Consider the following 26,001-nt stretch of genomic DNA (forward strand, 5'->3'; position numbering starts at 1 on the left):
AGCCTGGTCTACAAGAGCTAGTTCCTCTTGCAGTAGATTGGAAGTGATACATGATTGTAAATTCCTGTAAGCAAGAATGGTATCTTTCTTATTTCCTGCTGTGTTATTCATTATAACATGCTAATCAATACATTTAGATCTATGGAAAAATCAACAAACTATTATTGTAATTAATGTAATTCATTCAATGCTGTTATCCACCTTAAAACATACTACATTTGCAAGTAGATGCTATGATGAGTATGCGTTAACAAATGGCTGTAGTCACTGCCTAAGTTAGCAGCATTCTTTTCTCCCTTCATTACAGCTTTTTGTAGTAAAGTGGGTAGCTTTTCCTGCTACTAGTCATTTCTTGTGGCCTTGCTATTGGCTCCTCCTCACAGTGACCACTTGGAACACTTAGAAAGACCACCTAGTAGCTTCATATAATGGCACAGGGACACTGAAATGCAACACTCTCTTTTCTTGTTTCTCAAATTTCTAAGATTTATAAGCACACTAGTTCCTTAAATTCTCTGTTAATTTCGATAGAATCATTTTAATTTTTTGTTATAAATTCAAGAGAGCAAAATAAGAATACCTTTCTAGAAAGATATAGCGGGTTTTAGTTTTCAGCAGTTGGTGGAGCAGTGAAGCACAGTAAGGGAATGCTCCATTGGCGGAGCATGTGTTAAAGGGATTTATATATTTAATTAGTTCTTCTCTGCCCTTCCCCACCCTTGTACTTCTTCCTTGTGACAGCAGGTAGAATACAGTGCTAACAACTGCTTCTCTTCCCCCCAAGTTGACGTTTAAAATTATGAGTGTTGTATAATGAAATGGTGATTTTTATTCTGTCCTGGTGGTAAAAAGGGATTTGCTGATGTGTAAAATGAGACAAAGATAAATAACAAACAGATGTTCTCACAAAATGTTCTTTGAATCCCTGCCTAGTAGAAGATGCTCGATTACATGTGTTCACACTCTAAATGTGTTAGAGAATAAGGAGCTTTTATATCTTAATGCTCAATTTAGGAAAGACTATGTAACTTTCTCAGTAAAAATCATAGTAATCAGTGACTTAGAGTCTCTTCCTCATTTCAGTGCAGCTTGTCATGACTGTTTTTAAACTTTTCTTATTGCTTTTCACAGGTCCAATTATCCAAGCAGACATGATTTTATTGAGGATTATGAAGTGGGGTTAAGTTTTTATTTGGCACCACATAGGGGTATTTATTTCATAGGTGGAAATTACAGCTTTTACTTGGACTACCTGTAAGTGACCATGTGTTATAGATATGTCAAAATGATTTTCAAATGTAAGTTTTTCTGTTGTTTTCAGTGACAGGGTGCCTTGCCATGCTAGACAGAGCAAGTAGTTCCTTTTTTTCTTTTTAAAAAGATTTATTAAATTTAATTGTGTGTATATAGGTGGAGGGGTATGTGCAAAATGAGTATAAGTGTCTGCAGAGGCCAGAGGTCTTGGCTTCCTCTGGAGTCAGATTTACAGACAGTTATAAGCTACCTGACATGAATAATGGGAACCAAACTCAGGTCTACTGTAAGAATAGTCCATATTCTTAACTGCTGAGACCTTTATCCAGCCCGGACTAGGTAGTTCTTGATACATTGTATTGCTTGTAGCAAGACCTCCTGGACACTGTTAAGTCACTGTTCTCATGTGTTAAGTATTAGGTAGTTGTTTTCTTTAGGTAAGTTGTAATACGAAATTTATGCTCCAATAGCAATAAGGAATCCCTAGTTTTAGGAAAGTAGTACTAGAGAAGAGATAATATTTACTCCAATTCTTGGAGGGTGGTAGAAGTTCATTAGGAAAGGCAAAAAAAAGCATTCCAACCAATAGAAACAGCATATACAAAAACTGTCTTGGCCCTTGTAATATTTTGGAAATACGTTCCATCCTACCAGAAGTTCTATTGTCTTTTAGATGTTGGCTGATTACCACAGGATGGTCTGGGCTCAGTGGGGAATGGCTCATATTCTGAATAACAAAAGACTTCAGCCAGGGTGAGTCTACACCCACCCTGAGGACTAGTGAGACATGCTGGTGTGGGGTATCTGAGTGCTACTAAGGAGTGTCTCTAAGATTAAAGGAAATATTTGCTATCAGCCTTTTATACATGATAATGGATGTCTTCTGCCCTAACCCCCACTTTTGTATGGTTACTTAAGATGATGCTTCAATAAACCGTGGCCTTCAGTATTTACTGGGAGCTTTCCTGTTATTACCAAATGTCTCTGTCTCATCTTTAACACCTTTGGGTTGTTAGTTTTCCTGTATCCCCACACCCCCACTGAGGGTTGGACCCAGGATTGTTTGGCTAGTTCCAATCACAGCACCAAAGACAGCAATCAGGAATAAAACACCCAGAATCTAAAACAATATGATAAACTATTGAACTCTCAATGATTCAGTTTGCCTTCGTGTCTCAGTTTCCTCATCTACAAATAGACATAACAACAGCACCAGTCATATGTATTTACAATGATCAAATATATGTAGTTTAGAATAGTTCCTCATACATGATAAATGATGTGAAAATCTTAGTTCTTATGACTTTGATGACTATTGTTTGTTATGTGGTTAGGAAAGTGGAGAAATGTTAAGTTAAAGGAAATAGTGTGCAAATTATTTACTTATACTATGCTAAGGATGAGCATTTTTCCCTTTAGGTGATGGAAAATGATTATGAAGTTTTGTTCAGGATTTGAAGTATGTGTCCAGACATGAACTTTGGAAAGACTATCCTGTTTTACCTTCTGAAATATAAATCTGGGTAGGAAGATAAAGGAGAAAGATTTGGAAAAATGGAGTCAGAGAGGTCAGTTATAAGGCTATTCGTAGCCATCCATGTAAAAGATGATGGAGGATCTAACTCAGAAAAGCATTGGTAGAAATGCAAGATAAGTACAAAGTCTAAATGGAATGTAGCAAATATGTCTTATGTGGCCTAGAGTGTTTCAGTTTGAATAACCTTCTATGGAATGTATGTTCTCCAGTTTGACCTAGGTTCCCTTTTTATTAAATTACAGATTCGCAATGCCTGGCTAGCCCTTTTGTGAGAGAGGGAGAAGAAAAAATTAAGAATGCCCCCAGGATGAAAAAGAGGATGTAATATTGAGAGGGAAATGTACTGGGGTCTGGATAGGGGTAGCTGTAGGGAAGGAATAGAGAGGATAGATATGATCAAGATGTACTCTATATGTGTATGACATTTCCAGAGTGCTTAAAAAATGAATCCTACAAATGCAAATTAAAACTCTACTTTGATGTGTTGTGGGTGGTTGATATCCATGGGAGGCCTGACCCTTTATGAAGAGATGCGGAGGAGGGGTAGTTGGTAGGTGGTGATGGGGAGACTGGGAGGAGAGGGGAAACTGGTTGGGATGAAAAACGATACATAAATATATAAATGAATGAATGGATGTAAAACATAAATAAATATATAAATGAATGAGTAGATATAAACATAAATATATGAATAAATAAATAAATAGAAGCCGCTTGCTACCATCATCATGAACTACCTACTATGATGGGCTGTACCATATTAAACAATGAGCCAAATAAATTCTTCCTTCTTTACGTTCTTTCAGGTGCTTTATCACCACAGTAAGAAAAGCAACACACACACAACTTATATTTACAATGGAGGAGCAGTTTGAGCTCAGTAAGTGAAGTACCCAGAGGTAATGCTGAATGAAGAAAGAATGTCATACATAATATAGACCATTTGTTCTCAAAAGTGTGGTTCATGGCTTCCCTGGGGCTCCCCAAGATTGTCCCACAGGCTTTGAAATGTCAGAACAATTTTAAAAATAATTTTAAGGTGCTTCTTGCCTTATTTACTCTGTTTATAATTCACTGATGGTGCAAAAGTACATGTGAATGAAATTGCTGGTGACCTAGCAAGAATCAAAACTACATTATTTAGTAATTTTATTCTTGGCTATCACATACTCAAAGTTAGGAAAACAAAGCTATGCTCACTTAGAATATTGCTTTTTTATAATCAACAGATACTGATGTTATTAATTTTAACTTTGTATAGTTTTAATATCCTGTATATAAAAAGGGGAAGTACTTCTCATGCTTTTGATGCTTACTAGAATATGATGGTGTCCCTGAGTGTAAATCACTTGCATGGTTGAATTGGAAACTCGGCTTATGGCTTTTTATATGGGACTCTAGCTTCACTTAAAACTGACAAAGCATGGTTATTCTTTGTTACTGGGTATTTGGCAGGTATCAAACCCAAAATAAACTGGGAATGTTATTTTAAGGCTAACAACTTACAGTATTTATTTCTTGCCAATGACAAATATAAACTTTTAAGTACAAATTAGATTTGTATCACTTGTATCTTCTATCATGAACTTGAGAGCTTCCCAATACTCCATGGTTTTTTGATGAGGCCAGTGGTAATATTAACTAATATGATTTTCAAATCTTGTATAATTAAATGTGTCACCATCTGGAACATTTTCATAACTCAGCAAATCAATATTTGACAAATGATCAATACATGATGATATAAAATCATGCTTGGGGAAATCTATTAAAGTGCAGAGATGACCAATGACTTCAATACAATGAAGCCTTAAAAGTTTATTAACATAGATTCAGATTCCCCATTGCTCTAAAAGAAACTACTATTGTCAAGTTTTAATGTAGCAAAGAATACTAAAATTATCTGAAAAACTACTCAAATAGTCCTTCATTTTCTAATTATATATTTGTATGAGGCTAGATTTCTTTTGTATATGTCAACCAAAGATCATGCAACATATTGGATTCCAATGCATTAAATACATATATGTAATGTCATAATAAACCAATATTAGGTATAATTAATGTATACTAATAAAACTTTTTTAAGAATCATTAAAAGAGAATCTAACCGTTTTCTATAAAATCGACAAATTTGTCTTTATTTGTTTTGGAAAAGATGGTTATATTTATAAGCAATTTATGTTAACATGTACCTGGATTATTTTATATTTTACATAAATTAATACTTAAAATTTCTTTGTTATAATTCATATAGACTAAGTAGTAATAAATATAACCACTAAAACACAAAATATTTTAAAAAATATATTGGAGCAGGATGTGACACAGCAGAAATTTGGAGGTCAAAGGGCAACTTGCAGGAGTCTCTTGCCTTTTACTGTGTGGGTCCCAGGAATTGAACTCAGGTCATCACGCTTCTCAACAGATACCCACTGGGCTATCTTACTGGCTCTCACAAACACACTTTTGGGGATCTTTCATGTTCTTGAAAGGGGGCTCAGTACAAAATCGTTTTGGAAGTACACTGTTGTTATAGAGTGCTAAAAGTAGTGAGGAAAATAAGTGATCAAGCTGTTTCATTGTTAGGCAGCCTGATTTTCTATAAAGGAATGGAGACAATGGAAAATCAGAATGTGGAAAAATATCACTATACTCAGACAGTTAGCACTAAAGTAGAAAATAGTGTGGACTAGAGTGGTTAAGAGATTTAGAAATACAGACTTGAACATATCTAGGATTTTGTAGCACAAGATAGGGGAGGGTATGTTTCAAGCATGACCAGTATGAACAAGATATTAAGTTAAATACAGCACTTGTAAGGAAGAGCAAGTAGAGTGTCTCTGATGGAATAAATAGTTTATGTTGGTGAATACTGATACTTTAGTTGGATAAAGAGTATGAAGCCAGATTATTAAAAAGTTTAAATGCCAAGATAAGAGATTAAGTTTTGAAATTATGTGATTCTGCATGAGGGTACCATGAAGATGACATTTTATGAAAATTAATCCATAAATAACATAAAAGTGAGATTGTAAAGAGAAAGATTAGAAATAAGTTAAGGCAATATTATAGTCATGTATACATGCAATGATTAGGGCCTAGTAGTTGGAATGGAAAAGAAATAATGGACATGAAAGATATTAGAATAGCACAACGGACAGAACTTGATTGATTGGAGAAGATTAATTTTAGGCTGACTGAGTGATGCAATTGATGAAAAATGAAAAGAACATAGGTAGACTTATCTTAAGCAGTTAATGACTGGGTTTTTTTTATTTTTTGAAAGTCTGGGATTATCTTAATAGAAATATGGATGCTTAGAGAGTAATCATAGAGGTAACATTGGATTTGAGAAAATGAATTAATTGTATGAGGAGAAAATTATGTAAATCAGGATCTTACAAAATAAGTCATTATCTTAACTAGGTTTTGATAGGGTCATCCAGTGAAGAAGGCTAAAGACACGATTGGAAACTTTTAGAACAAAATAATATTATATTGCATACACCAATAGGAGAGTTTCAAGAAGATTGCATGAGATTTGCCAGGTTCTACACGGAATAGAATGTTTAATATATAATGTAAGTTCTCTGAAAGTTGTCTTACTATGCCCTCTGTTTTACTCATTGATATTTCCAAAATTCTTGAGAGTAGATTTGGAGCATGGAAGGTAATGAGAAAATAAATATACTTGGCTACCAAATGTTAAAATTTTTGAGCAAACCTTATAAACATATTAAAGAAAATTAATTAATGGAGAATATCTTCAGATGTAATCCTTTCTAGACACATTGATTGTTTCTGTTTGCTTACAGGCTCTATTATTGTAATCCATAACTGTATTATTAAAATGCACAGTGAATATAAGATAGACAATTCAGCTCTGCTGATTCATATATAAGGGTCATCAGGAAAATAGGATACATGACTGCAAAACCCCACAGACTACAGCACAGCTGGTGGCCTTACATTCTAGTTCTTTTCAATTGTGCTCTTCATCTGAGTAGGAGATAAACTCATTCTTATGCTGTTCTTATGCATATATTATCCCACATCAAAGTGAAGAATGCCTTAGAGTTTAAATGGTTGTAATTATATTCATTAAGACATTTGATTTGAGCTTCAATTTATTTTGATACTAGCTCATAAATTCTAGATGCAAATATTTCAGAAAACCAGTACATTGCTTGGGTTAAAAATCTAATGTCTAACTTTTTAAAAAAATTCAGTCCTGACATCATTAATCATAATAGATATGAAAAGAAAAGTAAGTGATTTTTAGTAGAAAACAGAAGTTATCTGGCATTTTTTTTATTCTCTCATAAACCATTGATATGAGAATTAGTGTTTTTTTTTATTTTATTAGTTCAAATTAGGAACAAGTTTGCTTCAGATATCAATCCCTTCTCATTCTCCCTCCCCTCCCCTCCCCCAACATCCCACCTGCCCCTAGCCATCCGCCCTCCACTCCCCAGGCAGGGTAAGGCTCTCAAAAGGGGCTCCCCAAAGTCTACCACATCATCCTGGGCCAGGCCTAGGCCCTTCCCCATGTATCCAGGTCAAGAGAGCATCCCTTCACAAGGGATGGGCTCTCAAAATCCCTTCTTTTTTTTAAGACCTTACATATTTAATACAGTGGTTTACCCCTGTACAAATGGAAAAAAATTAAGTTCAACATTTCTAGACGAATATGGCTGTTATTTTTTGTACAATGCCACTCAACACGGTAAACTGGGATACTTTTTTCCAAAGTTGATAGCACAGCTAAAGTTTCCAAAAATTCAAATTATCTATGTATATACATTTCTTTATATTATAAGACCAATAATGGCAGTATATTATGCATCAATAGCAGCAACAGCTTTTCCAGGTTCTGCAGTCATTTGAACAAAATTGTAGAGACATCCAGCACTCTCCATTTAAAAAAAGTAAAAAACAAAATCCCAGAAAAACAGCACAGTTCTGTTACTCTTGTGGTACCTGGCACCTTTTTTTTTAAATTAGCTTCTCAATCATCATCTGGAAGGAAACCATTCTGAGCAACATCATTAAAAACAGCTCTGATAAAGCATGGTCACTATTATGTATCATAAAGCAGGTCCACATATGAGTGAGTACATATCATGTTTGTCTTTTTGTGATTGGGTTACCTCGCTCAGAATGGTTTCTTTGAGTTCCATCCATTTTCCTGCAAATTTCAAGATTCCATTGTTTTTTTCTGCTGAGTAGTACTCCATTGTGTAAATGTACCACATTTTCTGTATCCATTCTTCAGTTGAGGGGCATCTAGGCTGCTTCCAGTTTCTGGCTATTACAAATAGTGCTGCTATGAACATGGTTGAACATATATCCTTGTTATATGAATGTGCTTCTTTTGGGTATATGCCTAGGAGTGGAATTGCTGGATCTTGTGGTAGACTCATTCCCATTTTCTTGAGGAGTCGCCATACTGATTTCCAAAGTGGCTGTACAAGTTGGCACTCCCACCAGCAGTGGAGGAGTGTTCCTCTTTCTCCGCATCCTCTCCAGCATAAACTGTCATTGGTATTTTTTATTTTAGCCATTCTGACAGGAGTAAGATGGTATCTCAGATTTGCATTTCCCTGATAGCTAAGGATGTTGAACACTTTCTTATGTGTCTTTCAGCCATTTTAGATTCCTCTATTGAGAATTGTCTATTTAGTTCTTTACCCCATTTTTTAATTGGATTGTTTGGTGTTTTGGAGAATAGCTTCTTGAGTTCTTTGTATAATTTGGAGATCAGCCCTCTGTCAGATGTGGGGTTGGTGAACATTTTTTCCCAGTCTGTGGGGTGTCGTTTTCTCTTGCTGACTATGTCCTTTGTCTTACAGAAGCTTCTAAGTTTCAGGAGGTCCCATTTATTAATTGTTGATCTCAGTGTCTGTGCTACTGGTGTTATGTTCAGGAAGCGGTCTCCTGTACCAATTAATTCAAGGGTATTTCCCACTTTATCTTCTAGTAGGTTCAGTGTGGCTGGGTTTATGTTGAGGTCTTTGATCCATTTTGACTTAAGTTTTGTGCAGGGCAAAAGGCTTGGGTCTATCTGTAGTCTTCTACATATTTGCATCCAGTTATGCCAGCACCATTTGTTGAAGATGTTCTCTTTGTTCCAGCGTATATATTTTGATTGTTTGTCAAAAATTAGGTGTTCATAGGGTGTGGGTTAATTTCAGGGTTTTCAACTCTATGCCATTGGTCTACCTGTCTATTTTTGTGCCAATACCAAGCTGTTTTCAGGACTATAGCTCTGTGATAGAGCTTAAAGTTAGGGATGGTGATGCCTTCAGAAGTTCCTCTATTGTACAGGGTTGTTTTGGCTATCCTGGGTCTTTTGTTTTTCCATATAATGTTGAGAATTGTTCTTTCAAAGTCAGTGAAGAAATGAGTTGGGAGAATTAGTGTTTTGAGCTAGGGTTTTATATTAGCTACCAACCATCCTGTAACAAATTATGCCAAAATGTAGTATGTTAAAGCAGTAAATATTGTTTCAGTGTTTTTAAGGTTTAAGAATCTAGGAGGAGTTTGGCTAGATGGCCATGCCTCATGATGTCTCACAAGCATCCAACTAAACTGAATATTGTGGCTCTGATGTCCCCTTGAGGGGTAGCTGACTCCACTTTCAAAACTCATAGTTGTGTTTCCTTCAGACCACAGTCCCTTGTCCATGGACTTTTCCACAAGGTTGCTCAAAAAATTGCAAGATAGAATACCCAAGCCCAAGATAGAATACCCAAGACAACTAAATCAGAGGAATTAAAAAATCTAGTTCCAGAAATTATATACCATCACTTTGAAGTGAAGCAAAGATTAATTAATATTAGGAGATGGGGATTATTGGGGACCACTTTAGTAATTGTTCTCTACAGATTTGTTGACAACAAATTTATCATTAAAGCATATAACTAGAGTTTTAGAATGAGAAAAGACACAGACCTATTTTTGCTAAATAAATCTCCCTTTAAACCATTTTAACTTTTGCATTTTTAGTTAGCATACAAAATAATAGGTTTTATTATGGATCTTTAGTAATGAAACCAGGCCATATCCTGTGTGCTGAAGCATGAAATGTTGAATGATCTGCTATAAAGGAAAAAGAACTTAGAAAATTACTGGAAGCTCGTGTGTGTGTGTGTGTGTGTGTGTGTGTGTGTGTGTGTGTGTGTGTGATACACATGTATCACACATAGGCAGACTTTTTATTTATATATTTTATTTTGTTTTATTGCTGTGTTGGGAATTGACCAGCAGGATCCAGGCAGGCTAGACAGTAAGTGCATTACACAGAGCTCTGCCTAAGTTCTGTATACAGTCTTTAAAGGCAACTGGTATTTACTAAAATACTCAGAAGAAACTGAAAAGCTGAATTTGAAAGAGGTCAAATTATCTTTAATTTATTCCTGTACTTACAATTCCCCCAAATACAGCACAAATGATATTAGCAGCAGCCCTATGTAAATTTTAATACTATTATTGAATTAATGTAAGTTAGAATGGAGTAAGATACAGACCACAGTTAAATGTATCCGTTGCATGCTGCTTTTAGTGGATATTTGAATGCAGAGACAGAAGTAGAGTGAACCTGTAAAAAGTCTAATTTTATACAGATACACAGTTCCTATCTTTTCCTTTTACCTTCTCTTATGTTACATTTTAGCTTAATCACTGGAATTATTAAATGCACATTTCTGATGATGGGATGGTAATTTAGAAGGAAGCAGAGCAATGCTGTCTTTCAGCAGATCTTTAAATCTGATTGTTAACTAAATTAATTTTGTGGGGGGTAGGCTATTCTTTCTAAATCTAGAAATTATAGGTATTAATTTAGATTCACAAACCATATCCCATTTATTCCAATTAAAAGATATAACCCCATACTTGTCTACAGAGGAAAGGAAAGGATTAAAGGAAAAGTTTCTTATTAATCATAAAACCTGTCTGTTTGAATGTGAGGAAGAAATTTCGTAGAACATTTTTAGGGCATGTATTTGTGTACGCATATTTCAAAAGAGATGTACTCCTGAACTGTTCCTACATTTGGAAATACAGACATATTTGATATCATAAAGGAAAATAAAAAGTGAAAAAGGAAGTTTTGAATTAGGTGATCACTCAGGTGGGTCCTAGCCTTAACATTCGGGGTCCATGTTCAATTTAGATATTTGAGATTTAACTCTTCATTATTTGTGTTAAGGAAGAATGTATAAGTAAAATTTTATTTCTTAAAAAATATATTTTGGTGTATTTTAAAACTGTTTGACTATATTCTTTGGGAATTTCATATAGTACATTTTGATTTTGATCATAGTCTCTCCCCTCCCCCTACTCCCCTCAGAACCTCCCCTACCTTCCTACCCACCAAACTTCATGGTCTTTTTCTCTCTTGAAATTGTGTCTTTTGTGTTGGCCAGTTACTCTTGAATATGGGATCTGCCCTGGAGCAGTTGAGAAACTCACTGAAACTCCATTGAAGAACCCAGTTTTCCCTTTCCCAGCAGCTATCATTTAGCAATAAGTTCTTATCCAGGAGTGGGACTTTGGTAGCACTCCCCTTCCTCCATGCAGGGACTTTGTCTGGTTTTAACATGTGCAGGTCCTATGTGTGCTGTCACGGCCTCTACAAATTCATAGGTGCAACTTCCCTGTTGTGTCTGGAAGACACTGTTTTCTTGGAGCTTATCCCTCTTCCACATAAATTCTGAGCCTTGCGGGGAATGGATGTGATATAGATACCCCATTTAGGGTGACTGCTCCAGTGTCTCTCCCCAGCACTCACCTATTGTACCACCATCTACAAATACCTTTATTTCTTCCTCTCAAATTCTAATCTTTTCATCTTATTGCACTGGTACTATTCCAGTGGGTTATGGTGGCAAGAGATATAATTTCTGTTATTAAGAGGAAACTTATATAAGATGTTAGTAGGAGCTTTTTATAGATACCCTTTAACATGTTGAGAAAATGTCTTCAGTGTTTATGTGTTTTCCAAGGCTTTTAAATGATGTATTACTGTTGAATTCTTCAAGTGCTTTTCCTGCATCAATTAATATAATTATATGATTTTCCCCATTTCGCCTTTTAGTATGATGGGCTCCATTGATTGATTTTTGAATATTGAACCAACCCTACATCTCTGGAACAAACCCTCCTTGAATATGATACAATTTTCCACATTTTCCCCTGTTACTGAAAATAGATTCTTGTCTCATACAGTATATCCTGATTATGGTTTCCTCTTCCTCTCTTCCTCCCAAATCCTCCCCACCTCCCCTTCCATCCATATTCACTCTCTGTCTCTCATTAGAAAAGAAGAGGCTGCTAAGAGATAACCAAGCATGAAAAAAGAAAATATAGTAAGATAAAATAAAAACTATCACATTGGGGCTGGACAAAACAATCCAAGAGAAGAAAAGAGCCCTAAGAGTGGGCACAAGAATCAGAGTTCCACTTGTTCTCACACTCAGGGGTCCCATTAATATACTAAGCTAAAGCTATAGTGTATGCACAGAGGACCTGGTGCTCACCCATGTAAGCCCTGTGCATGCTGCTTTAGTGTCTGTGAGCTCCTAAGCTCCTTGAGAAGTCGTTTCAGAAGGCCTTGTTCTCCTGGTATCCTTAATTCCCTCTGGCTCTTACACTTTTTCCTCCACCTCTTCTTTGGGATTCCCCGAGCTCCGTGGGGAGGGATTTGATGGAGACCTCCCATTTCAATTCTGTTCACATAATGTCTGCCTGTGGGTCTCTGCATTTGCTCTATATCTGCTGCCAAAGGAAGCATCACTGATGATGATGATGATGATGATGATGATGATGATGATGATGATTTTGAGGCTAACCCCCGAAAGCTCAAAAGATTCTGTTTTAAAAAAACTAAGAAGTATAAGGAGAAGGGAAGTATGTATGTGTGGTTAGGGAGTTGGAGGAGTGGATGGAGAGGAGGCTGTGATCAGCATGTATTGTATGAGAGAAGATGTAATAGTTTATTGGTATATATTGCACATAATATGGGGTTTTATAGAAAGTCTTTCAGTTGTACCATGTAATTTGACCACAGTCATCCCTTATACTCGTTTCCCTTAGTTCCTCCTCTTCCCTTTCTGCTGTCCAGTCTTCCTTCTGCCTTCCTATTATATGTGTATATAGGTTTTGCCTATAGATTAGGAATTCTAGTACACACAAATGAATGAAAACACAGTATTTTTTCTTTCAGCACATGGCTTATTTGCTTAGTATTATCTCCAATTCTATCTAATTTCTAGCAAATTATATCAATTTATTCTTCTTTGTGGATAATGAAACTACACTGCTCCCACCACACCTACTTACTGGTTATAGTTAGTTTTTGTCAACTTGACACAGACCTAGAAACACACCTATGAAGGGGATCTCAGTTGAAGAACTGTCTCCTTCTGACTGGCCTGTGGCCATGTCTGTGGGGGAATTTTCTTGATTGTTGATTGATATGAGAGGGCCAGCCCATTGTGGACAGTATTATCCCTAGACATGTGGTCCGGCGCTGCAAAGAGTAGCATTACACTATGAACTCTGCTTCAGTTTCACCTTTAGCTTTTGCCCTGGCTTCCCTCGATTTGGACTAACCTGCAAGATGTAAAAAAACCCAACATCAGACAAATAAAAAAACAAAAAAAATCCATTTCATCCCCAAGTTGTTTTGGGTCATGGTATATATCATAAAAACAGCAAATTATTACAGTGCCACGTTTCTTTATTCATCTGTTGGCAGACAAATAAGCTGATTCCATAATGTGGCTATTGAGAATACTGCTGCAGTCAACATTGATGTACAGGTATCTCTGTGGTAGTTTTTCTTACAGTTTGTATGATAATTCTATTTTTGTTTATGTGAAGAATCTCCATATTGATTTCCACAATGGCTGAACAATTTGCATTCCCAGGAGCAATGCATGAGTTCCCTTTCCACAACATCCTTACCAGCATTTGTTGTTGCTGTTTCCTTGATGATGACCATGGAGCATTATGACATCTCAGTATGATTAGTACTTGCACTTCTGTAATGGTTAAGGATATTTAATTTTTTCATATGTTAATTCACTTTTCGTTCCTTGTCTATTAAGAACTATTTGTTTGTTTCATGAGCACATTCATTGATTGTGCTGTTTGAGTTTGTGTTGTTTAGCTTTTATGAATTCTTTAGATATTCTAGGTAGTGATATTCTATCAGGTGTACATCTGACAAAGATTTTCTCCTGTTCTGCAAGCTAACTCTTCTCTTGATTAATTCCTTTGTTGTACTTGGTTCTTTAAATGTCATGCTATCTCATTTGTCAATGCTTGGTATTATTGAATAGTCTTGGCCAGAAATTTCTACATTTTGCTCAGAAGATAGAAGCATGTAACAATTTGGCCAGCTGCTGCAGATGCACCATAACTCATGCAATCCTTTGAGTAGCTGGAACCATTCCAAATGTAAGTCTCCCAGACGAAGCCCAAGACCTTGAATTGTATTTGTATTTTACAGAGGCACTGTGAAGATTAATAAGAGGATTCATAGATGTCATCTGTGAACTTGGCTACCCTCTTTATTTTCCCCCAGTATAACTTCATAGCAGGTACCTATAGATATCTCCATAGACTGTAATCTCTGTGTTTGCCACAACAGATGCAGAAGTGCAGGCTTTCTCAGATGGCACTGGACCTTGGAGAAAAACAAGAAAGAGTTGAACATTTTTAATTTAATCTGTTAATTTGATATCTCTCCAAATTCCTCTGTTACCAGACAGGCATAATAGATTTTAAAAAACCAGAACTGTCCTATATCCTCTGTTTATAAAAAATATGTCCATCTATATGAGGTATTAAAATACTAACACTATGCTGAAACAAAAAAAATTGAATTTAAATTTGCCTTAATCTCCTTTCAAAATAGTAGCCTTAAAGGAAAACACAGTTGAGGTTTGAGAACATTACACTATGTACAGCCCTTTCTTGGATAACATATCACCTGAGCCATAAACATTTAGAGCTTCCTGGTCCTTTCCCAAAAGATTTCCTCCGGAAGTGACATTGTGCTTTGAACAGGAAAAGCTTTTACTTAAATGCTCTGTCTCTGGTAAACTCTCCATCAAATTCTCTGCCATTGCTGCTATTATTTTAATTTTATTTAATTTCTGGCTGGATGATTTTGAATCCAGAGACAAAAAAACAAGTTATTATTGGGAAGAATTTAAGCATCAGAGGAAAAGAAAGACAGTTGCCTTCTTCTTGACCTTCCTGCTTTCTTCCTAACTGCCAATAGAGATGAGAAGGAGAAGAGAGAAAATACTCCTCATTTCTAACTTGATTTACCTGCTTTGGAGACTTGCATCAGCCGAATGACTTCCAAATAACAAGCACATTGCATGAAGGAATTCCTGTCAAAGCAAAAGTTAGTCTAATGGCTTGCTTCAACAAAATATTTTAAATGGCACGGAAGCACTTTGTATTTATTTACTTTGATAACTCAAATAGAGGGGATAACATGATTGGGTATGATTTGCATTGTTTTTCTAATAAATATCACCATTTATTTGTAATTGGTATACTAGATTGAATAATGGGGAAATGTGCTTATTTTTCCTGGCACCCTGAGCAAATGTGAAAAAAAATTCAAGAAAACCTGGAAGGTACTTTAAAATCTTGACATTTTTGGATGAATTTCAGGGAATGTAGATGATCATTCATTTACTTATTCAATATTTATTTGAGTGCTTGTTTCCCAGGCAAAAACAGCAAAATATAAAAAAATAAAAAAGATATTGAACTAGACCTTTACTCCAGTGGGCCCTTGATAGTATCCTGTTCCTTAAAATTCCTTTTGAAGTCCCTCCTCATAGTCTTGATTTTGATTTTTTTTAATAAGAGAGAAAGCTCTCTTAAAGGTAGAAGTCTTATTTCATGTTTTCTTTGCTACTGTATATTTAACAAATACCAGAGTGGATAGAGCAAAGATTTTGGAAGATGTAGGTGAATAAAGTTTTAGTTCTTTGTAGAATATGAGTATTGGAAGGAATCTTAAAAACTATGTGTCAAATAAATTTTCAAACAGCATTCTCACTCTGTGTAAGTATCTTTCAGGCTGTTTCTAGGTAGAAGTGGAGTCCCAATGGAGGAGAAGGGGATATGAGATTGTTATGAAGACATTGTGACTCAAGCCTAATATTTCCTTTTTAACTCTATTAGACATAAGGAATTTCTTATTTCAAAAAACAAAAACAATTTTGACCTAACCAAGCCCTCTGAATGTGGGTGCCAGCTAGGAGGCCAAGACAGTCTATGGGACCTCTAACAGTGGAGCCAGTCTTTATCCCCAGAGCACAAATGTACTTTGGGAGCTCATTCCCTATGGAGGGATACTGTTGCAGCCAGATACAGCAAGGAGGGCCTGGGCCCTCCCCCAAACAATATGACAGACTTTGACGGTCCCCTGTGGAGGGCCTCACTATCCCTGGGGAAGGGGTGGTGGGTTGAGGGGGTTGGTGGGGTGCATGGGAGGGCAAGGGAATGGGGGTATAGATATGTAAAATAATTTAAAATAATAAAAAAGGGACAAAACAAAAGAGACATGAGACAGGCTGGTGGATCTCTGTAAGTTCAAGGCCAGTTCACTCTACCTAGCAAGGTCCAGGCCAGGCCAGCCCACACAGTGATACTCTACCTAAAAAAAAAAAAGGAAAAAAGCTGAACAGTTCAACATCATTATCTATTCATCCATTGGTGTTTATGTTTGTTGTATATTTTAGCTGTCATCAATACCGTTGCAGTGAACATGGGAGTGCAAGTCCTGTTTCAGTATGATGACTACCCAGTAGCATAGTATTTGTATGTCATCATCTCTATTTTTTAGGTATCCTTAAGAATATGAGTGATTTGTCCAAGGTCAGAGATAAAGTTTATAATATTCTTAAAACTAAAACTTGAATCTTCAAATTAATATTTTGTATTTTCCCTTGACATTGTGTTGAGTATTAATTTTTAATTACTGCTTGAGCAGCACCATGTTTACCACATAGATGGCATAACTGAAGAAGTGTGAAAGCTGTGGACCTAATGACTGTGGCACCATTAAGTGTTTAGTGGTGATGCTTGTGCTGTTGTACCTGTACTTTAGCCTTTTTGTTGTGTGATCATAATCTCTTTCAACCCATTGTGCCTTCAAATATGTTTCTTACTCTTGTTTTCTGATTGTAGTCCTTAACATAGATTATAGAACCGGAACATATGGAGGCAGTTCTAGACATAGCTACTATGTAAAGTGCTTTACAATTGTTATTTTAGTGTGTGTGTGTGTGTGTGTGTGTGTGTGTGTGTGTGTGTGTGTGTGTGTGTGTGTGTGTGTGTGTATGTACATAGGCCACAGCGCATATGTTGAGATCAGAGAGCAGCTTGTGATTAGGAATTAATTCCCTCCCACCATATAGGTTCCATGAATCAAGCTCCAGTTATCAGGCTTGACAGCAAGTGCCTTTACCCACTGAGTCATCTCAGAGCCCAGTACTGCAACAGTCCCTACAACAAGGCCACACCTAATCCTTCCCAAATATTTCCACTCCTTGGTGACTAAGCATTCAATTATATGAAACTGTGATGGCCATTCTCATTCAAAGTACCATAGTGCCTGTCCTCGGTCTTGATATCCTGATTTGATTCCTGGGCCCCACATGTTGGGAGAATAAACTTACTCATGTTAAGTTGTCCTTTGACCTCCACAGGCTTGCTATGACACTTGTGCTTTGTCTCTCAGACATAAAATAGTATTTTAAGTATTATAGAGCTATAGTTTGACTTAACATTCTCACCTTGTCTCTACAGATATTTAATTTTAGTCTTTTAGCTCTTTGATATGGTTTCTCCTTTAGTTTGGTTGTTTTCCTCTTCCTTCCCCTGTTGCTAATCTTCTCTGTGTTACAGTTGGATAAAATTCTGACGTCTAGATTACCTATTATTAACAAGGACTTTGGAGATTTCCTCAAGGGAATATACTTTAACATTGCAGTTTCTCATAGCTTGCAGATGAATCCTCAAGGAAAAGTTTGCCAGAATATTTTCTTTCTGACACAGATGTAAGGCAGCTTTAGGGAGAGGGCAGTGCCATTAGCCCCTGGTGCTAATGCTTCTGCTAGTGAAATAGGAGGAAGGAAATAGGCTCTGTAAAGAGACAAAATTAGATTTTGTTTTCTAGCATATTCTTGATTGGGGATGCTATGATGTCATTCCTATTCACATTGTAGTAGTAGAGAAAAGTATTAGAATACAAAGATGAAACTTGTTTCCAGTTAGATAACAAAAATAGGACCTACACTTGTAAAGTTCATGCCAAGTTTGCAATCTTTAAGACTGCTTTCAGAATTTTTGTTACTGCTTTTTGTTCCCACCCAGATATTTTTGTTACAGCAAATACTCAATCTGTCCTATCATTGCCTGCTGTTTTAAACTAGGTGGAATTTTTTGTAATAGTAATTATGAAGATAAAGATTTTGATTATAGGAATTGTGACTTCTTTTGAAAATACAGTTTATTAATTCTTTGAGAATTATATACAATGTATTTTGTTCATATTTGTCCTCATTCCTCCCCCAATTCTCAGATCCACTTTTCCCTTCCCATCCCCTCCCAATTTCATATCCTTAAAAAAAAAAAAAAACAATTCATGGAGTCGAATTTGTGCTGCCCATAATGTATTGAGTTTCTAATTCAGTCTTCTGTAGGTTTTAATCTTAGTTTATGATATTGAGAAATTAAATTATAGTTTTGTATGTTCATAACAGCTTACACACACACACACACACACACACATAATATACACAATGGTTATTTTTTGACATAGTTATTTTTGATTTCCAGAGGTCCAGAGAACCACAATCATTGTACTGACTAATTTTATGTCAACTTGACACAAGCTAGAGTCATTGGAGAGGATAAAGCCTCATTTAAGAAAATGCCTCCATTAGATTGGGCTGCAGACATGCCTTTAGGGCATTTTCTTAATTAGGGATTTATGAGGGAAGGTCCAGCCCATTGCTGGCAATGCCATCCCTGGACTGGTGATCCTGGGTTCTATAAGAAAGTAGGCTGAGAAAGTAATGGAGAGTAAGCCAGTAAGCAGCACCCTTCCATGACCTCTGCATCAGCTCTTGCCTTCAGGTTCCTGTCCTGTTTGACTTCCTGTCCTGACTTCCTTCAGTGATGAAGTATGGATGTGGAAGTGTAAGCCAAAGAAAACCTTTCCTCCCCAAATTGGCTTTTTGTCATGGTGTTTCATCACAGCAAAAGTAACCCAAACTAAGACAAGTTTAATCATTTTTCTAGATATGAGAATGATTAGAACTGTAGTTATTAAATACTATTTAAGCACATAGAACTTTGACTAAGTCAGTTAGAAACTTGAAAATTTATAAACAGAAAGCTAATTTACTAGCCTAGAATCATTCTAGAACTACGATTTATGTTGAATGATCTTAGAGTAAATCACATAATAAAATCTTTGAATATAACATAGAATAACAGTTTGCATATAGTATAGTGAAGAAATATTGATAGCACTTTCTTAGGAATGAAGGTTTTCTAAAGTAAATGGTCAGAGTTTATACTATTTTTGAGGTTGATGTGTTTCTGGGTAAACAGAAGACTTGCAACTTTGTGCACATTTTCATCCTGATTATTTTCATGAACCTTATATCTACTGAAGGTTTTTTTTTCATTGAGGTTAACTAATTGATACTGCTCAGCTAATGCATCAACTTAGATGTTTTAAATAGTTGGATTCAAAGCAACATTTGTCAGAAATTGAATTAATGCTTAGGTATTCTAATATATAAAATTATAATTTTACAAATTAGATCTGGAGTCACCATGTATTTTCTAGGATCTGCACCCGGGTCATCTCTCTCTAAACCCTCAAAAGCTTATTTTTAATGTACATGTAAAAAATATTTTTCCCAAGCAGATAATCTGATACAGCCTTCTTAAATGATTTTAGGGTACTTTCTTACATCTTATTCCTTATAAAAATCCTAAATTTGGCCTTGAGCCTATGAAATGGTTAAAGTATGTTTTATTTTGCTGGTTTTGAAGTATAGACTTTTCCTCTCTGCTTAATCCCCATCCAACCATCCTCTATATTACAAACATATACTTTAAGCAGAACTGCTATGCCAGAATTCAGATTTATAAAAGATAAGTGAAATACAATTCTACATGAAGCTTGTTGGTTCAGGAATACTTCACTGCAGACAAAAACTCTGTTTTTAAGAAACTGAATATATAAATTCCATGTTTTTAGAAACAAATTTTACTTAGTACAATATTAGCTTGACATTTTAAAAGGCTGCCATGTGGAATGTGTCTGTAATACAAACAATCTCACCTATATTATCTGGTTTGTAGACTGAATAAAGGAATAATGAATCTCCTTAAAGTAGGACACACTGTATACCTACACAGAGTTCCTATTTCAAAGGAATGAAGGCTCTGTTAAGCCCCATTTCTTAGTCGTATCTCCCCTAATCTCTTGAGGTTTCATTCTACTTCATTAGCCCACTGATTCAGGTGTATCTTCCTGACTCCTGATCTCTGCTCAGGTTCAGTATATTATATATAAAAATATAATTATACATTTACATGTGCAATACAGAAAGAAAATGTATAAGAGCCTCATAAACTTGTATTTTTCTTTCCATACAGTGCTTTCTAAGATCAATGGGTTTAGTATGCATTGCTAAGGTATACTTCTATATATTGTTATTTCCTCTTAACATTTTTTTATTTTGTTTCTTAATCTTTTACATACCATGCTAACTACTGTATCCACTAGGTATAATCACTTCTAGAATAAAATAGCATCTGTGTAACCATGTTGAAAATTCTGTTGGCTTTGTTTAGAATATAAAGTGACACTCATCTTTCTTTTTTACACTGAAAGAGTGTAACCTATCTCCAGTGTTAGCAAAGGATAATGGTTCTTGTGATTTGCTTTTAAAGGGGTATGCACTGCTAATCTCATTTCTTCCTCTCCTTTTCCTCCTCACTGTTTGTTCCCTTGGCCCCACTTGCTTCTTTATGGGGAAGAATGCATCTGAGGCTTTCTTTGCTCCTACTTTTACCATGATATGTGGAAGAGTTCATGGAGAAATACATCAGTTGTTTGCTGTGCATTTAAATTTCCCACGTCCCTGCTGCATTTGCGTGCCACAACTGAAAGACAAAGAGATGAATGCAAGGCCATTTTTGTCAGCATAAGTTTTTGAATGCATACATTACCAAGCATACATATCATTAAATATGGGAAGAGAAAGAAGTTGTATATCAACTTTGTCCACAGAGGAGAAAAATGGTCACTGTTTATGAAAACTAAATGGAAGTGTATCTTTCCTTATCAATCAAGGAAATTAGGAGATGAGAATTGGTTTTTTTAGGCCATCTGGTTCCTACCCCAGAGACCAGTATATGATTGGTCCTTTCATTGTTTTGTCCCTCGTGCTGGTTTTTATGTTTTCATAGGTTTGCAGTAACTATGAAAGTGGTTCTGTAACTATAATTTCTCCAGATTAAAGCTCATTTTGATGGAAGTGTCTCTCTTTGTTTGCAACTTGCAGTAAGCCTTTGCCAGTTCACTACGACTCAGACTTTAAAGGGTAAATAAATTCACTTGTTTCTTATACTTCTTTAAAATTTACCTGTTCTGAAGTGCTCTTACATAGTTTTAGTAATTTCGACATCATAAACTAATTCAACATTGTGAACTATTGTATCTGAACCTCAACTTCAGTTTTAAAAAAGATAGAAATGTTTTTTAAGACATTTCCCTCTGTCTTTACCCCCATATTCCTGCGATGATTAGTTTTAATTGTCAACTGCTACAATCTAGAATTACCTGGGAAAGGTCTCAATGAGGAATTGTCAAGATCGCGTTGGCCTGTGAGGGATTTTTCCTAATTGGTTTAACTGAGATGGGAAGACCCACCCTGAATGTGAGTGGTACCATTTCATATGCTGGGTTCTGAACTGTCTAAGAGTTAAAAAAGAAAGCTGAGCATAAGTATGAGTGCCTGCATGAATTTCTTTCTGCTCTTGAGAGTGGATGTGAACTGACTAGCTGCTTGTAATTTCTATCTTGACTTCCCTGTAATTTCAGGACTATAACCTGGAGTTGTAAACTGAGTGAAGCGTTGTTCCTGAGATGCTTTTTTGATCACAGCAACAGATATGAAACATACTTCTTCCTTCCTTACCTAACTCTGTCTTTCCTTCCAAGTCTTGCTCTCTTCTTTCATACCTGTCTTTCCTTTGCTCTCTTACGTAGACAAAGAAACATATTATGTTTTGATCTTGACTCAACTTTTCTTCAAATATCTAAACCAGATTATCACAGTGCTGTTAGGATGACAGAAAGTCAGGGTAGGAAAAGAAGTGACATGATTCAGGAGATGAAATTTTTAGATGGCAAGAAAATTGAACATTACAGAATTTCTAAGATAGGAGGGAACATAGTCAACTTATCCTTAGTCATACAAATGAAGACCATGAGGCCCCACCACTTCATTTCTAAGCCAATTGACTTCTAGAATCTATTTACTTCCTTCCAATATTAAATGAAAGTGAAATTATTGATCTCATATTTGGTGACCAACAATGATGTGCTAAGCATTATGCTGTGCGTTTCTGTAACATATAATCCCTGAACTCAAGGAGCCTATAGTTAAACTGCCAAACTTTAGTGGGGATCAGAAAGAATAAAAAGAACAGGCAATGCCAACACAGAATGGTGTTTACATAGCAAGTAAACATGTATATATTATATGAGTATATAAAATGTACCGATAGTGGAACCTTAGAATCTAGAGGTGGCTTTAACTTAGCAAAGGTTTCCAAAACCAAGGTATACAGGGTGTTTCAAGCTCATGTGATTGAGATTGTATCTCAATTCCTGGAATTTAAATGCACAGCAGGCAACTGACATATTTCCCTACATATCATGGTAAAAGTCAAAACAAAGAAAGGCTCAGGTGCATTCTTCCCAGCAAAGAAGCAAATGGGGGAAAGGATTCAGCTAGAGCATGTAGAGTAGTTAAGGACTGAGTAGACTATTAAGAGGTTGACAAGCTACAGAGATGGACAAACTATACAGATGAGAAGGAGATAGACAATGAAGGCACTTCTTTGCCATGCCAATGACTTTGAGGGTCTGTACTCCAAGAACAAGAAATAAATTAAGAGTTTTGAAGTGACAAGATCAATTTTTGGCTTTAGAAGTGACACTCTGCCTACAACTGAGAGTTGGTTGTTGACAAAAAGATGTGTGAGGAGGTTTATTAAGTTGTTCATCTTCATGGAGATGATGGTTACAGGGAGAAAGATCCACATTTGAAATAGAAGGTAAACATCAGAGTCTGGTTATTGAATGTGGAGAAAGAGGTAGAGGATAGAAGATATAGAGAGCACAAGCAAAGGATTGTTGAGGCACTACACAATAAGAGGTTCCCATTGAGAATAATTGTGACTAAATATACGAGTTTGGAATTACTAGCATTTATAGAGAGATGATTTGATTTTGGAGACCAATCCTAGTCAGTTGGAAAACCACTTTCCCTTATTCCTTATTTTGTTTCACACTCATTTATGAACCTGACAACTGTAGACCCTCTCCCCATAAAATTTGTATACACTACTCTCTACATAGTTTCAAGCAAGTCCACAGACTTCTTGAAGCATGTCCAGAAACCTTTATAATGTCCATGTCTAAAACTTCTGGTTGTAGACTAAGAATAAAAAGCCCATAGAAATGGAACACCGGGAAATACTATATAAGAAATGGGTAGACATGATGTCCATGAAAGAAACTGAGAAAGAAGCAGCAAAGGGTCAGAATGTCGTAAGAAAGGCGAGGGAAGAGAGTTTCTCAAAAGTGGGGCTAATAGATAGACTTTGGTGCCACAGTTAAGTGTAAGGTAAAGCCCAAATGTTGATAACTGGCTATGGCAAGCAAGTGGCATGACCTTTACAGGGGTGTCAGTAAAATGCTGTGGACAGAATCCTGACTGGAGTCCTTAAGACGTATTATGAGGAGGGAGGAAGTGGTAATAGGCAGTGTGGGCCATCTGCTTCCAAGGGAGTGGAGTTTGGGGGGTGGGGATGATTTTTGTTAATTTAAAACTGTATAGAGCACGCTGAATTTCTTTCAGTATTTCTTTGAACTCCCTAAATTTTCTTAATTTTTTTTTACCATTAAAAAGGTAAGCTGTGTAAGAAATGGACTTTTACAGATGTCAAATGCTTATGTTGAATATTAATAAATGGTGAGTTGTGGATCAGTTTTGTTCAAGGCATTTGTCTACTCAGAATACATAATGCCTTGGGGTGTGCTGAATTAGCACTGTAGTATGTATATTCAGGCTAGCCTGTCTGGATAAGAGAGCCAATAAGGCTGGCCTTAGACCCTAGAGTGAGAAGCCAGCTTTGTAATACCAAGTTTAGCAATCGTGGGGGCTTTATGTTTGCCTGTGTGAACCTTAGTTAAGCTTTGTCATAGGTTTCCCCCAAACACCTGGGGCTCTTGTTCTGTGAAAACGATAATTTGTGTCTCCAGAGGCTATGCATAAATAAAACTGGGAATGAGGGGAGGAGGAGCAAGGAATGTCTTTCTTTGTGCAAATCCCAGCTCCCTGTTAACTGTTTAATTGAGTCCAAGGAAAGAGTCGTATGGCAGTTGCTGCATTAGTGATGCACTATTACCTTCTGCTTGATGTATTCTTGCTTGGTGTATATATGCTAAGAAAGGCTGCCTCTCCCAAGAAGGCCCTCCTTTGTTGACCTGCAACAGAAATGTGGACTCAGATTTCACAGTTCCTGTTGATTCAAAGGGAGGCTCAGTGTGGGTTAGTGATGGTTATTAACTTAAACTCCAGTCTTCCATTTTTTAACCATCTGTTGTGCAGTGGCGTGTCAGTCACAGATCACAAACAATAGCAAAGATCCTACCTAGAGAAAGCTGAGTAATGACATAGGCCCTTGTGAATACTGCTGTGCTCTCCTCTCCAGCCCTGGAACAGATTATTTACAGGTAAATACATCAGCATGGAAGCAATTGTCATGTTAGAGTGAATTGAGGACAGGAAGTGAGCTCAAGTGAAAATGTTTCCAACCTTTGAAGTACCAACCTAAAGGACACTGTTCTAAGCCAAGTTGTCTCCCTCTCCCATTGTTTTGGGTTTATCTTTCAAATGCCAAATATTTAGAACAAAGGGGAATCTGTTCTGTATTTGTTGCCTTTTTAGTCTGATAGAGTAATAGATGCAAACAAATAGACATACCTTACGAAACAGACCAGGACTCCCTCTCTGCAATTGTGTGTGTGATTTACCATTCTTGGCATCCAAGAGTGAGTTCATGGAGAAAGAGCACTGCATTCTCTTGTAAAACAGTTGTGTGATGCCACTGTAAGTGTCTAAATACTAAAATTCATACCCCATGATTTTATATTATGTTTTCCAAGTTAGAAGCCAAAAGACATCCATGGAATTTTTTGTATTTTCAGGATTAATTTAAAATAATTGTAAATAGCAACATTAATTCTTAGGGTTTCTCTTGGGCAGTGCATCTTCAGGTTTCATATAAGAAAAAGTGGAATGGTAACCCGAATTAATGCTATTACTGATTTTATATTAAATGTATCTATTTGAAGCTGTATTTTTCTTATTGAAAATATGCACCTCCTTGAAAAAGGAAGAGTTGGGGGTAGGTTGTGTTGTGCTGGCAGGTGTCCATTCAATTTGATAGCAGCCATTGTGTTTCTTGACTGCTTCGTGACCACACTGAATCATTGATTTACACCATTTGGGTTTATGGAGGCACACACTATGATACTGATACATGGCATCTCTTAATGTGTTTCTCAGAACTCATCTGTGTTCTGAAATATGACTGATATGTGTGAATAAAATGAATATATGAAGCAAAAAAGGGAAAGAAAACTAGTGTGTGTGTGTGTGTGTGTGTGTGTGTGTGTGTGTGTGTGTGTGTGTTATAGTATATGCTTGTGTGCATGAATGTGTACTTTGCATGAATGTGTGGAGCCAAGAGTTTGATGCTGGGTGTCTTCCTCTAAGGCACTCTGTCTTATTTTTTGCGTCAAGGTCTCTTGTGGAACCTGGAACTTATTGATTGGCTGTACTGTC

At 36.3% G+C, this 26,001-nt stretch overlaps 1 protein-coding gene across 11 annotated transcripts in view; it reads left to right on the plus strand.

Annotated features, from left to right (window-relative positions):
- Nucleotides 1-26,001, plus strand: part of Enox2 (ecto-NOX disulfide-thiol exchanger 2) — a 260,352-nt gene that overhangs the window by 37,347 nt on the left and 197,004 nt on the right. For 6 of the 11 annotated variants that reach the window (XM_027433459.2, XM_035450051.1, XM_035450052.1 and 3 more), the window contains exon 3: nucleotides 3,598-3,671. The exons of 4 other annotated variants lie outside the window; for them this stretch is intronic. In XM_027433459.2, the coding sequence (XP_027289260.1) occupies nucleotides 3,650-3,671 (22 nt within the window). In that variant the 5' untranslated portion in view covers nucleotides 3,598-3,649. Of the gene's footprint in view, nucleotides 1-3,597; nucleotides 3,691-26,001 lie in introns of all 11 variants that reach the window. One more of the 11 variants, XM_035450053.1, reaches the window with a different exon arrangement.

The sequence above is a fragment of the Cricetulus griseus genome, chromosome X, assembly GCF_003668045.3.
Source record: "Cricetulus griseus strain 17A/GY chromosome X, alternate assembly CriGri-PICRH-1.0, whole genome shotgun sequence".
NCBI lineage: Eukaryota > Metazoa > Chordata > Mammalia > Rodentia > Cricetidae > Cricetulus > Cricetulus griseus.